The sequence below is a fragment of the Sus scrofa genome, chromosome 14 (assembly GCF_054392235.1).
Source record: "Sus scrofa isolate SSC_HxYL_T2T_F1_AM1 chromosome 14, Sscrofa_HxYL_maternal_Yorkshire_Landrace_v2.0, whole genome shotgun sequence".
Lineage (NCBI taxonomy): Eukaryota > Metazoa > Chordata > Mammalia > Artiodactyla > Suidae > Sus > Sus scrofa.
Genome location: NC_139396.1, coordinates 116944451 through 116958394, shown reverse-complemented (window position 1 = coordinate 116958394; position 13944 = coordinate 116944451). Strand labels below are relative to the sequence as shown.

General features: G+C 38.9%; 2 protein-coding genes and 1 long non-coding RNA gene across 13 annotated transcripts in view; 2 read left to right on the top strand and 1 right to left on the bottom strand.

Moving 5' to 3' along the window:
• The window catches only part of PCDH15 (protocadherin related 15), a 1617506-nt gene extending 1615194 nt beyond the window's left edge, over positions 1-2312 (bottom strand). For 7 of the 11 annotated variants that reach the window (XR_014827605.1, XR_014827606.1, XR_014827607.1 and 4 more), the window contains exon 1: positions 1197-2312. The gene's annotated coding sequence lies outside the window, so the exon portion shown is untranslated. Of the gene's footprint in view, positions 1-466; positions 523-1196 lie in introns of all 11 variants that reach the window. The other 4 variants (XR_014827612.1, XR_014827610.1, XR_014827616.1 and 1 more) reach the window with 1 other exon arrangement.
• LOC146396958 (uncharacterized) lies at positions 1222-6104 on the top strand. Its single transcript, XM_084996684.1, has 2 exons — positions 1222-2102; positions 3477-6104. The coding sequence occupies exon 2, from the start codon at positions 4303-4305 to the stop codon at positions 4636-4638; it is 336 nt and encodes a 111-aa protein (XP_084852810.1). The 5' UTR covers positions 1222-2102; positions 3477-4302; the 3' UTR covers positions 4639-6104.
• LOC146396957 (uncharacterized) lies at positions 4459-13450 on the top strand. Its single transcript, XR_014827617.1, has 2 exons — positions 4459-4857; positions 9043-13450. It is a non-coding gene; the product is annotated as an uncharacterized LOC146396957 (long non-coding RNA).
• The last annotated feature ends 494 nt before the right edge of the window (positions 13451-13944 follow it).

Genomic DNA, 13944 nt, shown 5'->3' with positions numbered 1-13944 from the left:
GAGAGATGGCATTGTGTAATGAGGCCAGATCTTGGACCTTGTCTCTCTCTGCTCTGTAGGACATTCTCAATCTATAGCACACACATGTGAGGAAGTTAGTAAACCCATCCAACATTATTCTATTTTCACAAATGAATTTGGAAATGAAATGTAACAGCCGTCTTTCTACAGAGCCAAGTATTGCAAGCTCGGAATACTAACTGGTTCATTTATTTCACTGATTACCATATGTAGATATGAAATCTCAGGAAGCGATTTTCAATAAACCACCCTCTTAAAGTTAACTTGCCTTTCTGTTTTCATCAATGCATCTATATTCTTGCCACATAAAATTCAATATTGATTTTAAAAATTTCTCCCACAGTCCAAAAAAATCAAGGCTGTTTCTGTCATTTCATGCTGTTTCTGCCATTAGGTAACATGCAAGTATAGGGATCAATTATAAACACTATATACAAAGTCTTACCGTGCTGAATTGTACCCACAATATTCATCCAGTCTTACTCGAATTACCTCTTTTAACTAAAAAAAAAAGATCAGGTATTTAAATAAAAACTTCATGCAAGACTGGGAACAGCAAAGTCTTTCATCATTCCCACAGATTTAAAGTGTTCCATTCTCTCTACACTCACAGTGCTTTGTTATAGTGGCAACATAAGGAATAAAAGAAAGAAAAAACTACAATGCCCTTGATAGCTTGCATTTTAAAAATAGCAGAGGAGCCTCCTCCCCAGTTTACATACATTGAAACAAGCCAAGTCTCCATGCACTACTTCAGGGCATTAAGAAAACTTGCATTGGGAAAACTTTTGGGGGTGGGGAGAAAGGAGGTGATTTCCAAGCAGCTGTTGCAGTTGTATTTGACACTGACATTCATTTCCCATAATTCTTGCCCACAGGAAACACACCCTTTAAGAAACCGAATAAAATCAAGTTGGACCATCTCTAAATCTGCAAGCTATCAACTTCCTGGAGAAGCTACACAATCAAATGAAGAGAGCAAGCCATTTAGGCAATGAGTGGCTGATGGCAGTCCACCTTGAGGGCTGTGAATCTGGTTGTTCTTGAGCCTGAATCCAAAAAGGGGAGGGTGCGATAGGAAATGAAGGGGGGAGAATACCTCAGCTCTATGAAACCAGACACCCTTTTGGAATCTGGGCTGAGCGCTGCAATCAGGATCCCACCCCCTTGCCTACCTCCAGGCTCCAGCAAGCATCCGCTGGCTTCCTCCCCTCCGCTCCTTCTGCTCCTCCCGCAGCAGCGGACACACGGATCGCGAGCAGCCGGGAGCTTGGGTCCCGCAGAGTGCTCGTGCCAAACGCTTCTCTCGACTAGTTACCAAATGAGAAAAGGAACAGAGACGCACAACGAGAACGGCGATTAAAATCCAGTTTTTAGGCACCCGTGGTGTCCCAGCTGGTTCAGACTCTTCTTATTCGCTGTCACCCAGCTCTTTCTCCTGGCAAAGGGTTACCCAGGAACCAGAGAGCCCCGCCAGCAGCTCCTTCTCTTCTGCTCTGCCTGATCGCTCCAATCTCCGCTGCCTCTGACACACTGCGCGCCCGGCTATCCACTCACTGAACGCCGAGGAGGCCTGGCTGAGATAGCTCCGGGAGGGAGGAGAACGGATTAAACAGATAGATTTTTTGGGTAAGGGAGGAAAAACTTTGATGTTGGAACCCCACACACAGGACTGAGAAAAACCAAAACAAGTTGCAGGTGCGGCAGTGGGGAGGTCGCTTTCACCAGCTCTGAGATCAATCACTCTCCCACCAAATCCTGAGAGAGGAAGCTTCCTGCTCCTTGAGCTATCCCCGAGCGCACCTCTTAATCTCTCTGGTCTTCGAGTCCACCGGAAAAGCACAGGGCATGAAAAGCCCAGTTGGTTCTCTCCTAGGGTGCAAACTGCCAAATGCTCCTCCCGCTGGAGAGGTTGGCGGGGACTCAGTGCAAAAAGGACAGAGATAAACGCAGATCCAGGAAGAGCGAGGGGAAACGGAGCTGAGGCTGCAAGAACTGAGAAGCGATTCCCTTCGGGCAAAGTGACTGCTACCAAGTCTGTTCCTTCCTGCGCAGGGACAGACACATTTAAGGGCCTGAAGGTACGTCAGCACCAGCGGAGTTCCAGGGGTGAGCGCCGAGGCTCCCCGCCCCGCAGGTTGTAGCGCGCAGAGGGCGACCTGCTTGCGCGGTTGAATGACTGACTTAGGAGAGAAAACAGCGCTGGTGGCGCTGCAGAGTGTCATCCCCCCAGCCCATCGTCGGAAACGGTGTACTGGTGGTATTACTGCTGCGGATGCTCTTGCCGAATTGGAGAGCTCTGTCAGAGCTGCGTGGAGAGGGGTCTGGTCACTCTGCGCGCGCGCACCCCGTATTGGGTCATCAAGGCGCTCAACACCTGGTTTTAAGGGAAATCACTTCCCTTTTTTCGCTCTGGTTTGAGTCATTGCGATTCGTTTCGCAAAGTTAGTTAAAATATACCAAGACACCTTTTACGTAAACGGGATTAGATATTTCAATCTTCTTATTCCAATAAAGACAATACTGAAATCTTCCTTTACCCCCACATGCCTAATTCAGGGTTACAATGAATGTGACTATTCGACGTGGGAAAACCAAACCAAATCAAACCAAACAAACCCTCACCCTTTTTTTTTTTTTTTTTTTTTTTTTTAGGCGATTGTCTTGCTTAGATATCCACTGGGAATTTAAGAGCCTTTATACAAGGAAGTAGTATTCTATGTTACTGTTAAGAGGCACTTTGTAACGTTATTGTAACTATTTCCATTTGGCAGTGAGGAATTAAACTCAAAATCAGAAATGTGATGAAAGTGGGATTTTGTTTCTTTATCCTTGTGTAAAATGACCGATTCGGTTTCCAAATAAGTTTTATATTTTGGCCAATACAGTGATGTATCAGCTATATTTTTGAAATTATAGAGGAAGATTAAACAGAGGAGGAAAAATATTTCAGAGAACAGGATTTACATTTCCACAGCCTTTTCCTAAATTTCCCTTCAGGAAAAAGAAATTACCAGCTAATTACCACTTATTAGGTGAGTAGGTGTCCTGGCTCTTGTGACTTGCAGTGTGCAGCCCAGTGAAGACGGAATAGAAAGTCCCAAGACCAAAGGAATCTGTGGTTGCGAAGATAATACTTATATTTTTATCCTTTGTTCAGTACCAGCTTAACCATAGTAGAGTCCCCTTGATCACAATCACTCCACGCCTTTTAAAAGTGACAAATAAAACTCCGAGAGAAGACAGGCTCCATATTTGTGCCACCTCGCAGGACTGCCCAGCGGTCCTCCCTCTAGCGGCAGTCTAGAGGCAACACTTGGTGGTGTGTGTGTGTGTGTGTGTGTGTGTGTGTACATATGAGCGTGCGTGAGGGTTTGTGTGGGAAGGTTGATCACGGAGAGAACTAACTCACGGATATTTATCGGCTCTCCAAATCCCCTCTTCCTCCTGCCTAGGACCGTTCGCCTGGACACTGAGTCTACAGGGTTCCTTCTAGAGCTTCGGTTTTCTTCCTCAGACATTGGCCCTGAGCTGGGAAGATCTGACCAAACTTTACAAGAGACATTGCTGTAAATGCGTTGGAAACTTTGGAAGCTGGCAACAGCGACAGCATTTTTGCTCTTTGCCGTGAATATATCCAGAAAGATAGAAGCTAGTGTTGTGGAGGGGAGCAGAACATCGAAGGGCTTTAGAAAAGCAGGAGTAATTAATATACACCAACCAGTTTTTTTCTAAAAATAAACAGGTTTCCCGTAAAACTTCCTTAGAAGTCAGGTTAATTTATGCTGACGCCTACACCCTCTATGCCCATTTGGTTCAATGTCTTCCAAGTTTACTGCTTCCCCTCAAAGCTTTTGCTGGGGGAAGGGGGAAGGGGGCTTCATCACAAAAACAGAGAATGCCTGTGCCCACCAGTTTCCTGGAACCGGGATAGTCCCTACTCACGCCCCATCTCCGCGATTTTTGTGGCTTTCTGGGTGGCCAGAGATTTAACGAACCATCACCGGTGGTCAGCCCAGGCAAGTGTATCCGGAGACTCTCCCAGCTTGACTTCTGATTCAGAATCAGGAGTACCGAGGGAGCGAGAGGCAACAAGGACTCAGGCGGAGACACTGAGGTGTCCAAGCCTCGTTGGGACGGGAGCAAACGGAGAAGGCACTTGGCGGGACTGACCCCCTCCCCTTCTTGGTAGGGGTCAGTTCCACGCCCACCCGCATGTAGACCTCTGGGTACAAAACCTCGGTCTCGGCTTAGGGGTTGAGTCGCTTTCCCAAAAGGGGAATGATCCTTGAAAATGCTCCAACGCTCGTGAGAAATTTTTTAGCGTGCAAAATTGCTCCCTTCACTCATCCCACACCCACCCAACCAATCACAGCTTTGGCTCTGACTCGAACGAAGACAGAAAAGGCCTCTGCTGCTCCGCCAACAGCCGTGGCCCAGGCGAACGCTCGCCAGGCTCCCCTCGGCGCCCCAGCCTCTGCGAGCCCTGTGCGCGGCAGGGCTCAGGCAGTTCTCACAGACACAAGCGCGCTACTGGAGCCAGCCGCGGGAGGGATCCAGGTGGTAGTTTTGGCTTCTGGAACAGATGCCCAACAGCTTCTCTGGCGAACTGGTTGAACCAGAACTGGGAGACCCTTGTCTTCCCCATGACTGCCAACCCAGCGAGCGAAGCGAGAAGGGCGCCCAAACGCGCGACGAGGACGCCCCCCCTGAGCAACCGGGAGCGCCGGGAATTGCAGACCGCACGCTCCAGCCCTCTGCTCCCCCAGTTCTCCAGGCAGGAGCGGCAGGCGTGGGGAAGAGCGCTGGGTGAAGGCAGGAGACACGCGCACCTTTGTATGAGACCACTCCTCCCTTTTTTTTACTCCCGGAAAATAGACTCTGCATCCTAACTAGCTCCCGGCTCCTGCTTGTTCCTCTGAATCTGACCTGGGTTCACTTGCACCCCCATCCCGCTAACTAACTGGAGGCTTAGAGAGTGTGGCACAGAGGGATGGGTACTAACTAGCAAGAGTTGAGAACCAGCTATGCCCATCCAAGGCTCATAGGATTATGTACCCAAAAGCTCCCTGAAACAACTTCCTCTTGAATATGTCCAAAAAGATCAGCCTTCTCTGATTATGCATGTGATCAGGCAGAACAAAGCTTCTTTCGCGAATGCTAGCACGACCCTTCCCCTCCCCTTTTCCCCCTCATGCTTTGACAAGTCAGAGAAACAGAATTTGTAATATTCGATAGACTAAAAATTGTTTTTGCTTCTAGACAATAAATGATGCATTTTATTTTCTGTTCTAAAATAGTGAAGATATCTTGGTATAATACATATAGTAGATGAGTTATATATTAACAGAGATTAATTAGTTTAAATTGTAATTATACAATAATGTAATTACAGTAATTATTAGATTAAATAGGCACGTAGTAAATAGTACTGAATTTTTTTATTATAACCTGACTTTGTTATTAAAAAACCTTAAGACAAATCATTTCCTGAAATCTAGAAAAAAATTCAACTATAACATTAAAACAAATACTACCTTTAAAATACCATTCATTTTAAAATATACTGTGGAGTTTCCATTGTGGCTCTGTGGGGTTAAGAACCATTCCTAGTGTTCATGAGGATGCTGGTTCAGATCCCTGGCCCCAATCAGTGGATTAAGGATCCAGCATTGCTGCAAGCTACGGCATAGGTTGCAGCTCAAAGCTGAGCTGCTGGGATCTGGTGTGACTATGGCATAGGCCTGCAGCTGCAGCTCCAATTGGATCCCTAGCCTGGGAACTTCCATATGTTGCAGGTGCAGCCATTAAAAAAAAAAGAAGAAGAAGAAGGAAAAGAAAAAAGAAAGAAAAATATGCTGTATCTGTATTAACATTCTTGTAGATTAAATTATGATATTGTATATGATCAAAAATGCTAAACATAAATCTCAAAAATATTATCGGGGACATGGGAATTTGGAGAGAAATATCTAGGGCAATAGCCTATAACTGAATATTTGCTTTGTTATATATATTTTTCCATCTATAATTTTAAAGAGTTGATATTTGATATAATTAACATTATTTTAATTTTTAATGTTCTTGTCTTTCTCTCTCTGATTATTTCATTTAACACAATGCCCTCCAACTCCAGCTTTGTTGCTGCAAATGGCAAAATGTCATTATTTCTTATAGCTGAGTAGTATTCCATTGCGTGTGTGTGTATCACATCTACTTAAAACATTCATCTATTCATGGACATTTAGGTTTCTTCCGTAATTGGCAATTGTAAATAATGCTATCAACACTTGGGTGGGGGGGGTGTGTGTCTTTTAGTATTGCTGGGTTTTTTTTTTTGTTTGTTTTTTGTTTTTTGTTTTTTTTTTTTTTTTTTTTTTTCCTATATAGCCCCAGGAGTGGAATTGCTGGGTCATATACTAGTATTTTCTATATTTATTTATTTTTTTGAGAAAACTCCAAGGTGTTTTCCCTCTTGGCTGCACCAATTTACATTCCCATCAACCGTGTCCGAGGGTTCCAGGTTCTCCACATCCTTACCAACATTTGTTATCTGTGCTTTTTGTTGATAGACATTCTAAGAGGTGTGAGGTGATAGTGTAGCTTAGATTTGCATTTCTCTAATAATTAGCAATATTGAGCACCTTGTCATGTGCCTCTTGGCTATCTGCATTTCCTCTTTGGAAAGACGTCCATTCAGTTCTTCTCATTTATTTATTTATTGCTCATTTTTAAATGAGTTTTTTGTTTGTTTGTTTTGACTGCATCCATGTCATATGGAAGTTCCCAGGCCAGGGATCAAATCTGAGCTGCAGCTGTAACTTATGCCACAACTCCAGCAACACTGTATTCTTATCCACTGTGCTGGTCCAGGGATTGAACCCTTGCTGCTACAGAGACAATGCCAGATCTTAACCTTTGCACCACAGCAGGAACTCTGAGTTGTTTGGGTTTTTTGATGTTGAGTTGTATCAGCCATTTATATCTATTGGATATTAACACATTATGGATCTATCTTTGCAAATATTTTCTATCTTGTCACGTGTTTTTTCAGTGTCAATCCTTTGCTATGCAAAGTAAAAGAAATAAAAGGAATTGCTAAGGAAGAAGCAAAACTGTTACTGTTTGCAGATGACATTAAACTACACATAGAAAATCTAAAGACATCATCAGAAAACTACTAAAGCTCATCAATGAATTAAATAGTTACAGGATTAAAAAATTGATGTACAGAATTCTATTGCATTTCTATGTACTAACAATGAGCTATCAAAAAAGAAGTAAAGGAAATAATCTCATTCGCCATCATATCAAAAAGAATAAAATACCTAGGAATAAACCTACCAAAGGAGGTAGTACTCTGAAAACTGTAAGATTCTGATAAAAGAAATTGAAGACCACAGATGGAAAGATATACTATGTTCATGGATTGGAAGAATTAATATTGTTAAAATGACCCCACTATTCAAAGCAAACCACAGAGTCATTGAAATCTCTATCAAAATACCAAGGCTATTTTTCACAGAACAATAAGAGATATTTTAAAATATATGGAAGCACAAAAGATTCATAATACTAAAATAATCTTGAGAAAGATGAGCAGAGCTGTTGGCATAATGATCACTGACTCTAGACTATACTACAAATATATAGTCATCAAAACAGCATGGTGCCACAACAAAAACAGACACATAGCTCAAAGGAACAGATTAGAGAGCCCAGAATAAACTGTGCATTTATGGTCAATTAATACCCATACCCAAGGCAATATACAGATTCAATGAAATTCCTATCAAAACAGCAAGGAAATTTTTCACATAACTAGAAAAAATAATTTTAAAATATTTAAAATTCATATGGAAATATAAGACTTGGAATAGCTAAAACAATTTCAAGAAAAAGAACAAAGCAGGAGATATTATGCTCCTTGACTTCAGATTATACTAGTGTACAGTCAGGCCACCCTAGAAGACTGTTCTCTTGCTCTCTGTACATACCCTGCTTGAGCAGTGTCTATTTCACCTACACCTTACTCACATGACTAACCTTCCTAAATACTTGCCCCCACCTCAGCTAGTGATTATTCCAATCTTTATATCAGAACATATCCACCATAATAGCTTTTCAAACGGGTGGTGAGGGGCATATCCCTCTGCTAGTTTCACTGGTAACCAATGGGCAAGCCTGACTCAATTTCCCCTACAATGGGTAATCTCCCTCTTTTCCCAGGAGTGAAGACTGATGCCATGTGTTTCCTGCCCTCTGTCACACATGGTGGGGTCTCACTCTAGGACCTTCTTCAGACACTCATTAAACTACTCATTAAACCATTGATGTCTTTGTCACTGAATCTGGGCTCTTTGGTCTTGAAGCTGGGCAAGTGCAGCCCTTGTAAGCCAGCAGGATGCAGCCCAACAACTACAAAGCTATAAATAATCAAAACAGTATGATACAAGTACTAAAACATAGTTCAACGGAACAGAATAGAGGGCCCAGAAATAAGCCCAGGCACCTATGGTCAATTAATTTATGACGAAGGAGGCAAGAATACACAATGGAGAAAAGACAGACTCTTCAACGAGTAATGCTGGGAAAACTGAACAGTTACTTTTCAAAAAAATAAAACTAGAACATTCTCTAACACCACACACAAAAATAAACTCAGATGGATTAAAGACCTAAATTAAGACCAGATACCATGAAACTCCTAGAGGAAAACATAGCCATAACACACTTTGACATAAACTGTAGCAATATTTTAGGGGTTTTGTAACCTACAACATAGGAAATAAAAGCAAAAATAAATGGGACCTAACTAAACATTTTTATTTTAATTGTGGTAAAATATAATATAAAATTTATGATTTTAACCATTTTTAAGTATATGCTTGTGTGGTAATAAGTATATGTATGTTATTGCATGAATTTTATCATCTTGCAAAACTGAAACTCTATACCTATTAATCAACTTCCTCTTTTCTCAGCTCTTCTCTTTCTTTGTCTCTCTTTCTCTGAATGTAGGTAACCATCTGCAAGCCAGGAGGAGGGCTCACACCAGGAACCAAATCAGCTGATACATTGATCTTGAACTTCTAAGCCTCCAGACTTGTGAGAAATAGATTTTTGTTGTTTAAGCTTCCTAGTCTGTGACATTTTGTTGTTGCAGCCTGAGCAGACTAATACATATGTTTACTCTATTTTTTTTATTTGCTGATGAACCACCACACTGCCTTCCATAGCTGCTGCACCATTTTATACTACCATCAATATTGCACAGGGTTCCAATTTCTCCACATCCTTGCCCACAATTACTGCTTTCTATTTTATTGGTAATAGCCATTCTTGCAGGTGTGAAATGATATCTCATAGGTTTTACTTGCATTTCTCCAATGATTAATGATATTGAGCATCTTTTCATATGCTTTTTGGCCATTTGTGTAGTATCATCTTTGGAAAAATATTCAAGGTTTTTTTTGCCCATTTTTTGATGTGGTTATGTTTATTTGCTGGTGGTGGGGAGTCGTAGGAGTTCTCTATATTTTCTGTTTTAACCCCTTTTCATATACTTGATTTGCAGATATTTTCTCCCAGTCTGTAGATTTCATTTTCACTCTGTTGATTGTGTCCTTTGATGTGCAGTAAATTTTAAGTTTGGGGAGTGTTTGTGTGTGTGTGTGTGTGTGTGTGTGTGTGTGTGTGTGTGTATTTATACATTAAACTGCTATTCTGTCTCTATGGCTTTTATATTTTGGAAATTCACATGTAACAATTGAAACTCTCACTAACATATGAATTTTGCTGATAAGTCATGATTTCTTTCTGCTTTTTATTAATATGAAAACTATCTTTCTGATTAACTTGCTCTATAAAACATTATTTGGTTGTAGCTTATTTTATTTATTACTGAACTGTTGATGGTAATGATCTCATACATTTTTAGGTTTTGAAAGTTTAATACATTTTACAAGTTAGGTAAAAGTAATATATTTGTATAATGAGCATCTGAGTCTTCTTTTTTAAAGTTACTATGAAATATTCTATATATAGACAAAAAACTTGTATTTATTTATTTTAACTATAATGAAAACTTCAACCAGTCCAACTTTAGAAGTAAAGGAGTAATTTGTTTGATAAAGGAAAACAGTTAAAATACATGCATTTTGAATTATAGGCCTAATTATACTTCCAGGAGGGCATTCTTTTGCATTCTTAACTGTGCTGCATTCATATATGAGGTTCCTATCTTGACACTTTCAAATCCAAGCAGAATTAATATAATTTTTTTTACTAGAAAACCTTGTTTTCTCTCTAAAGTAATTATTTTAATATCAGATTTTATATTTTGTTTCCAAACTAGGAGATGATCTGAATATATGAGTCATTAGACAAGACTTTAGAGACCTATATACTTATGCATCTTTTATAATAAAGTTCAGTTGTGTCAAGTGTATGTATACAATTCTAGGAGGAGGAAATAAGTGGAAGAATATATTTATCAAATATATCAATTCACATTAACTATGGGGCAATTTATTTAGTTTACTATTTTCTAATTAAGAGATTCAGGTACATTTTGATTGAGGTATTTATGGGTATATATGTTTGAAATAAATAAGTTTGGGTTATGTTTTATTTGAGAAGACTTTGCATTATCAGTTTTTTAAAAAATACAGAGAGCTTTGCTTATATGTTAATCTATGTGTTTAGTTTCCTAATTAATGTCAATTTTCTTAGGGACGTTCTTAGATAATGAACAATATATTATGATTCTCAGGTGAGAAGTTAAACAGGAAGGTCTGTGAACAACCACAGGTTGTTGTAGATGCAATTTTAAGAACATTTCTGTAGGAACTTGCACGGTATCTTTCTTTTTTACTTGCCTGGATATGTAACTATTTTCTGTTTGGACTAACATCATGGATTTACTATATCCACCAAAGCCCAGGAGATCCTTGGACAGACTAAAATGTTTTCTGTTCATGCACACTCATATACATCTAGATGCCATTTCTAGAGCTAAGTACAATCAAGAGGAATCATTACTGCAAATCAAACTGACAGCAATAATCATCTTGGACAGTGATGATTAAAAAGATACTGAATAGCACTAGATGGAGAGACTGTTTTCTATAAGGATAAATTGCAAATAGAAGGCTATAAGAAAGTTACATTCTCACATCTTGCAAACTTAGGAGAATCTGGTCCAGTAGGAATGAGTTCTATCAAATTAAAGGAAAAATAATTTCTTATTTACCAACAAATGTCATACAACAAAGTCTACTATATCCTCCTTATAGTTTTTGTATAAAATTATGTTTAAATCAACTTCAAAATTTTCACTCTGTATGTGCATTCTCTTATTGTCATAATGTCCCAACATTAAAATTTCCCTCTAGCTATTTTTATATACAGAATATCTGGACTGGGTAAAAGTTAAAAGTTACTATTTCAGTTTTGCTTCCCCTGTACAGGCCTGATAAAATTATTCTAGGAAAGACCCCTTGGAAAATTAGACTGAGTTAGGATTTTTACAGTGTGCTTGAGAAACAATCATATCTTTGAGTTTACTTAAAAATTCTTCTGGGATTGGAGCTAAGTTAACAAGATTGTTAGAAGAGGGGAAAACTTTAAAAATTTGAAGGAATTGTATGAATCTACATATCTTACTGAAACTCTAGGTTTCAAGTACGCAAGAAATGGTAAATTTGGTCAATGTTTCTAGTGTAAGTTTTAGAATGAAAGAACAATTACTTCGTTTCCCTCTCCTTTTACTTGAAAATATTGTCCTTCAGAATTCAGTGGAAGCAACTGATTAGAAATTATACACAGTATATTTATTTACAGGGACCTTCAGGAAAAATATATTTCTTGGTTGCTTAAAGCTTATGTTTCCTATAAATCTCATCTTTTAAATAATTTTTAAAATTGCCTTGACAAACCAAATATGCTCTTGAATTTTTGAGCAGCTTGTGTTAAAAATGTAGATTTTTTTTTTTCCTGCCACCTTCAGTGACTGTCACAGGAAACAGATGTAAAGAGCATCTGCTTTCATGGAAGATGCCAGGCTAGTATTAGATCCTTGAAATGTCCACAGGATCTGTCTGGAGAGTGAATGGTGTTCTGTGGGCCTATTTATGCTCTTAAGCTCTGCAGTAATAGAAATATTGTTAAATAATCCTGTATTTTTATGATTATCAATTTTGTCTATAGTAGTAAACTGTAAAAATGGTGTGAATGGTCTTCCAAATTATATATAAGCAAGTACCTTTACACTATTTATAGCTAATCAGCAAATTATAAAATTACAGAAGTAACAGATAAAAACATATTTTTCTTTTAAAGATTTTTCCCGTGTTCTGATCCTTTAGTTGCATTTATTGTCAATAACAGTGTAACTACCATTTATTCACTCCTTCTTGTTAAGTTCTACCCTAAGTACTACATATATCACCGCATTATTTCCTAACCACAAATAAGCACAGTTAGGATGATTATTCCCACTTTGTAAACAAGGAAATTTAAGCTTTTAAAGGCATAATATTATGGACAAATTCTAAGAGCTGAGGCCAGGATGTGATTGTGGTCCAGGTCAGAAGTCAGGATGTGATTATGGTAGGTAGAATGATTGTCTCCTAAAGAGGTCTACTTTCTAATCCCTGGAACCTATGAACATATGAAGTTTCATGGCAAAGGAAATTAATGTTGCCAAAAGCAGACCTTAAAGTAAAAAGATCATCCTAGATTATTGGGATGGTCCTTAAAAGTAGAAGAGGTGGTTAGAGCAATGTTATGTGAGAAGGACTCACCCTACTACTGGTAGCTTTGGATATGGAGGATGAGGGCATGGGCTATGGAAGAGTGTGGCCTCTAAAAGCTGGAAAAGGCAAAGAAACAGATCCTCCCTAAGAGCCTCTGGAAATGAATGCACCCTGCCAAATTTAATTTCAGCTCTATAAGACAAGACTTCTGATCTACAGAATATAATGTTAAATTCTGTAGTTAAGCTACTAAATTTATGGTAATTTTTCACAACATCCACAGGAAAGCAATACACTAATTCAGGTCTTTCTGAATTACAACCTCACTCTTAACACCTGCACTTCTGGAGTGAGAAGAGGGTTATCTTCAAGGTCCAAATAAGAACTCTTCAGGGACAAAAGGAAAGAATCCAGGGGACATTTGATATTGATTCTATTTCTTCTACACTAATGAATGCACATACGTTGGGCAGAGGATATAGGTCAGAAGTACACCTATGTATGCCCATGGTGGTCACTTTTCCAAAAAAAAAAAAAACCAAAATCACTTTATATAAAATCAAATGTGTTATTAAATCATTTATTTTTCTAGTTAATTAGCTAGTTATCAGATTTCCTTGCTCCAAAAATTACATATTTAAGTACATAACCTAGGAAGCAAAAAACAAAAACGAAGACTTTCAAAACAAGGGAGATATCAAGGGAGAATAAGAATTCAAAATTAAGGAGTCCTGAGTGAAGTTAGCATACAAAATTTTTAATCATTAAAAAGTAAAAATTATCACTGATTTATAAGGGGGTACTCCTTATGTTTACTATAAAATTAACACTTAATAGCAATCAAGGTTTAAAAAAGTAAATGAGTTATACTTTTGGTCAGGAAGTAGAAGTCTCAAAAGACCACTATACTACCTAACAAAGGGAAAAAATCCAATTAGGCTGCAAACTCAGTTTTAGCAAACCCATCAGAAATCTGATGATGCAATAAATCTGAAAAAAAAAACAATTAAATTTCAAAATCGGATGAACACTTCTTGAAGAGAAATAAAGTTCACACCTGGTGTTATGAGATTAGGAAATGTAAATACATCATTTAGCGGGATGAGAAGGAACAAACTTTTTTTTTTTAGCAAATTTTTAATGTGACAAATGAATGAGCCTATTG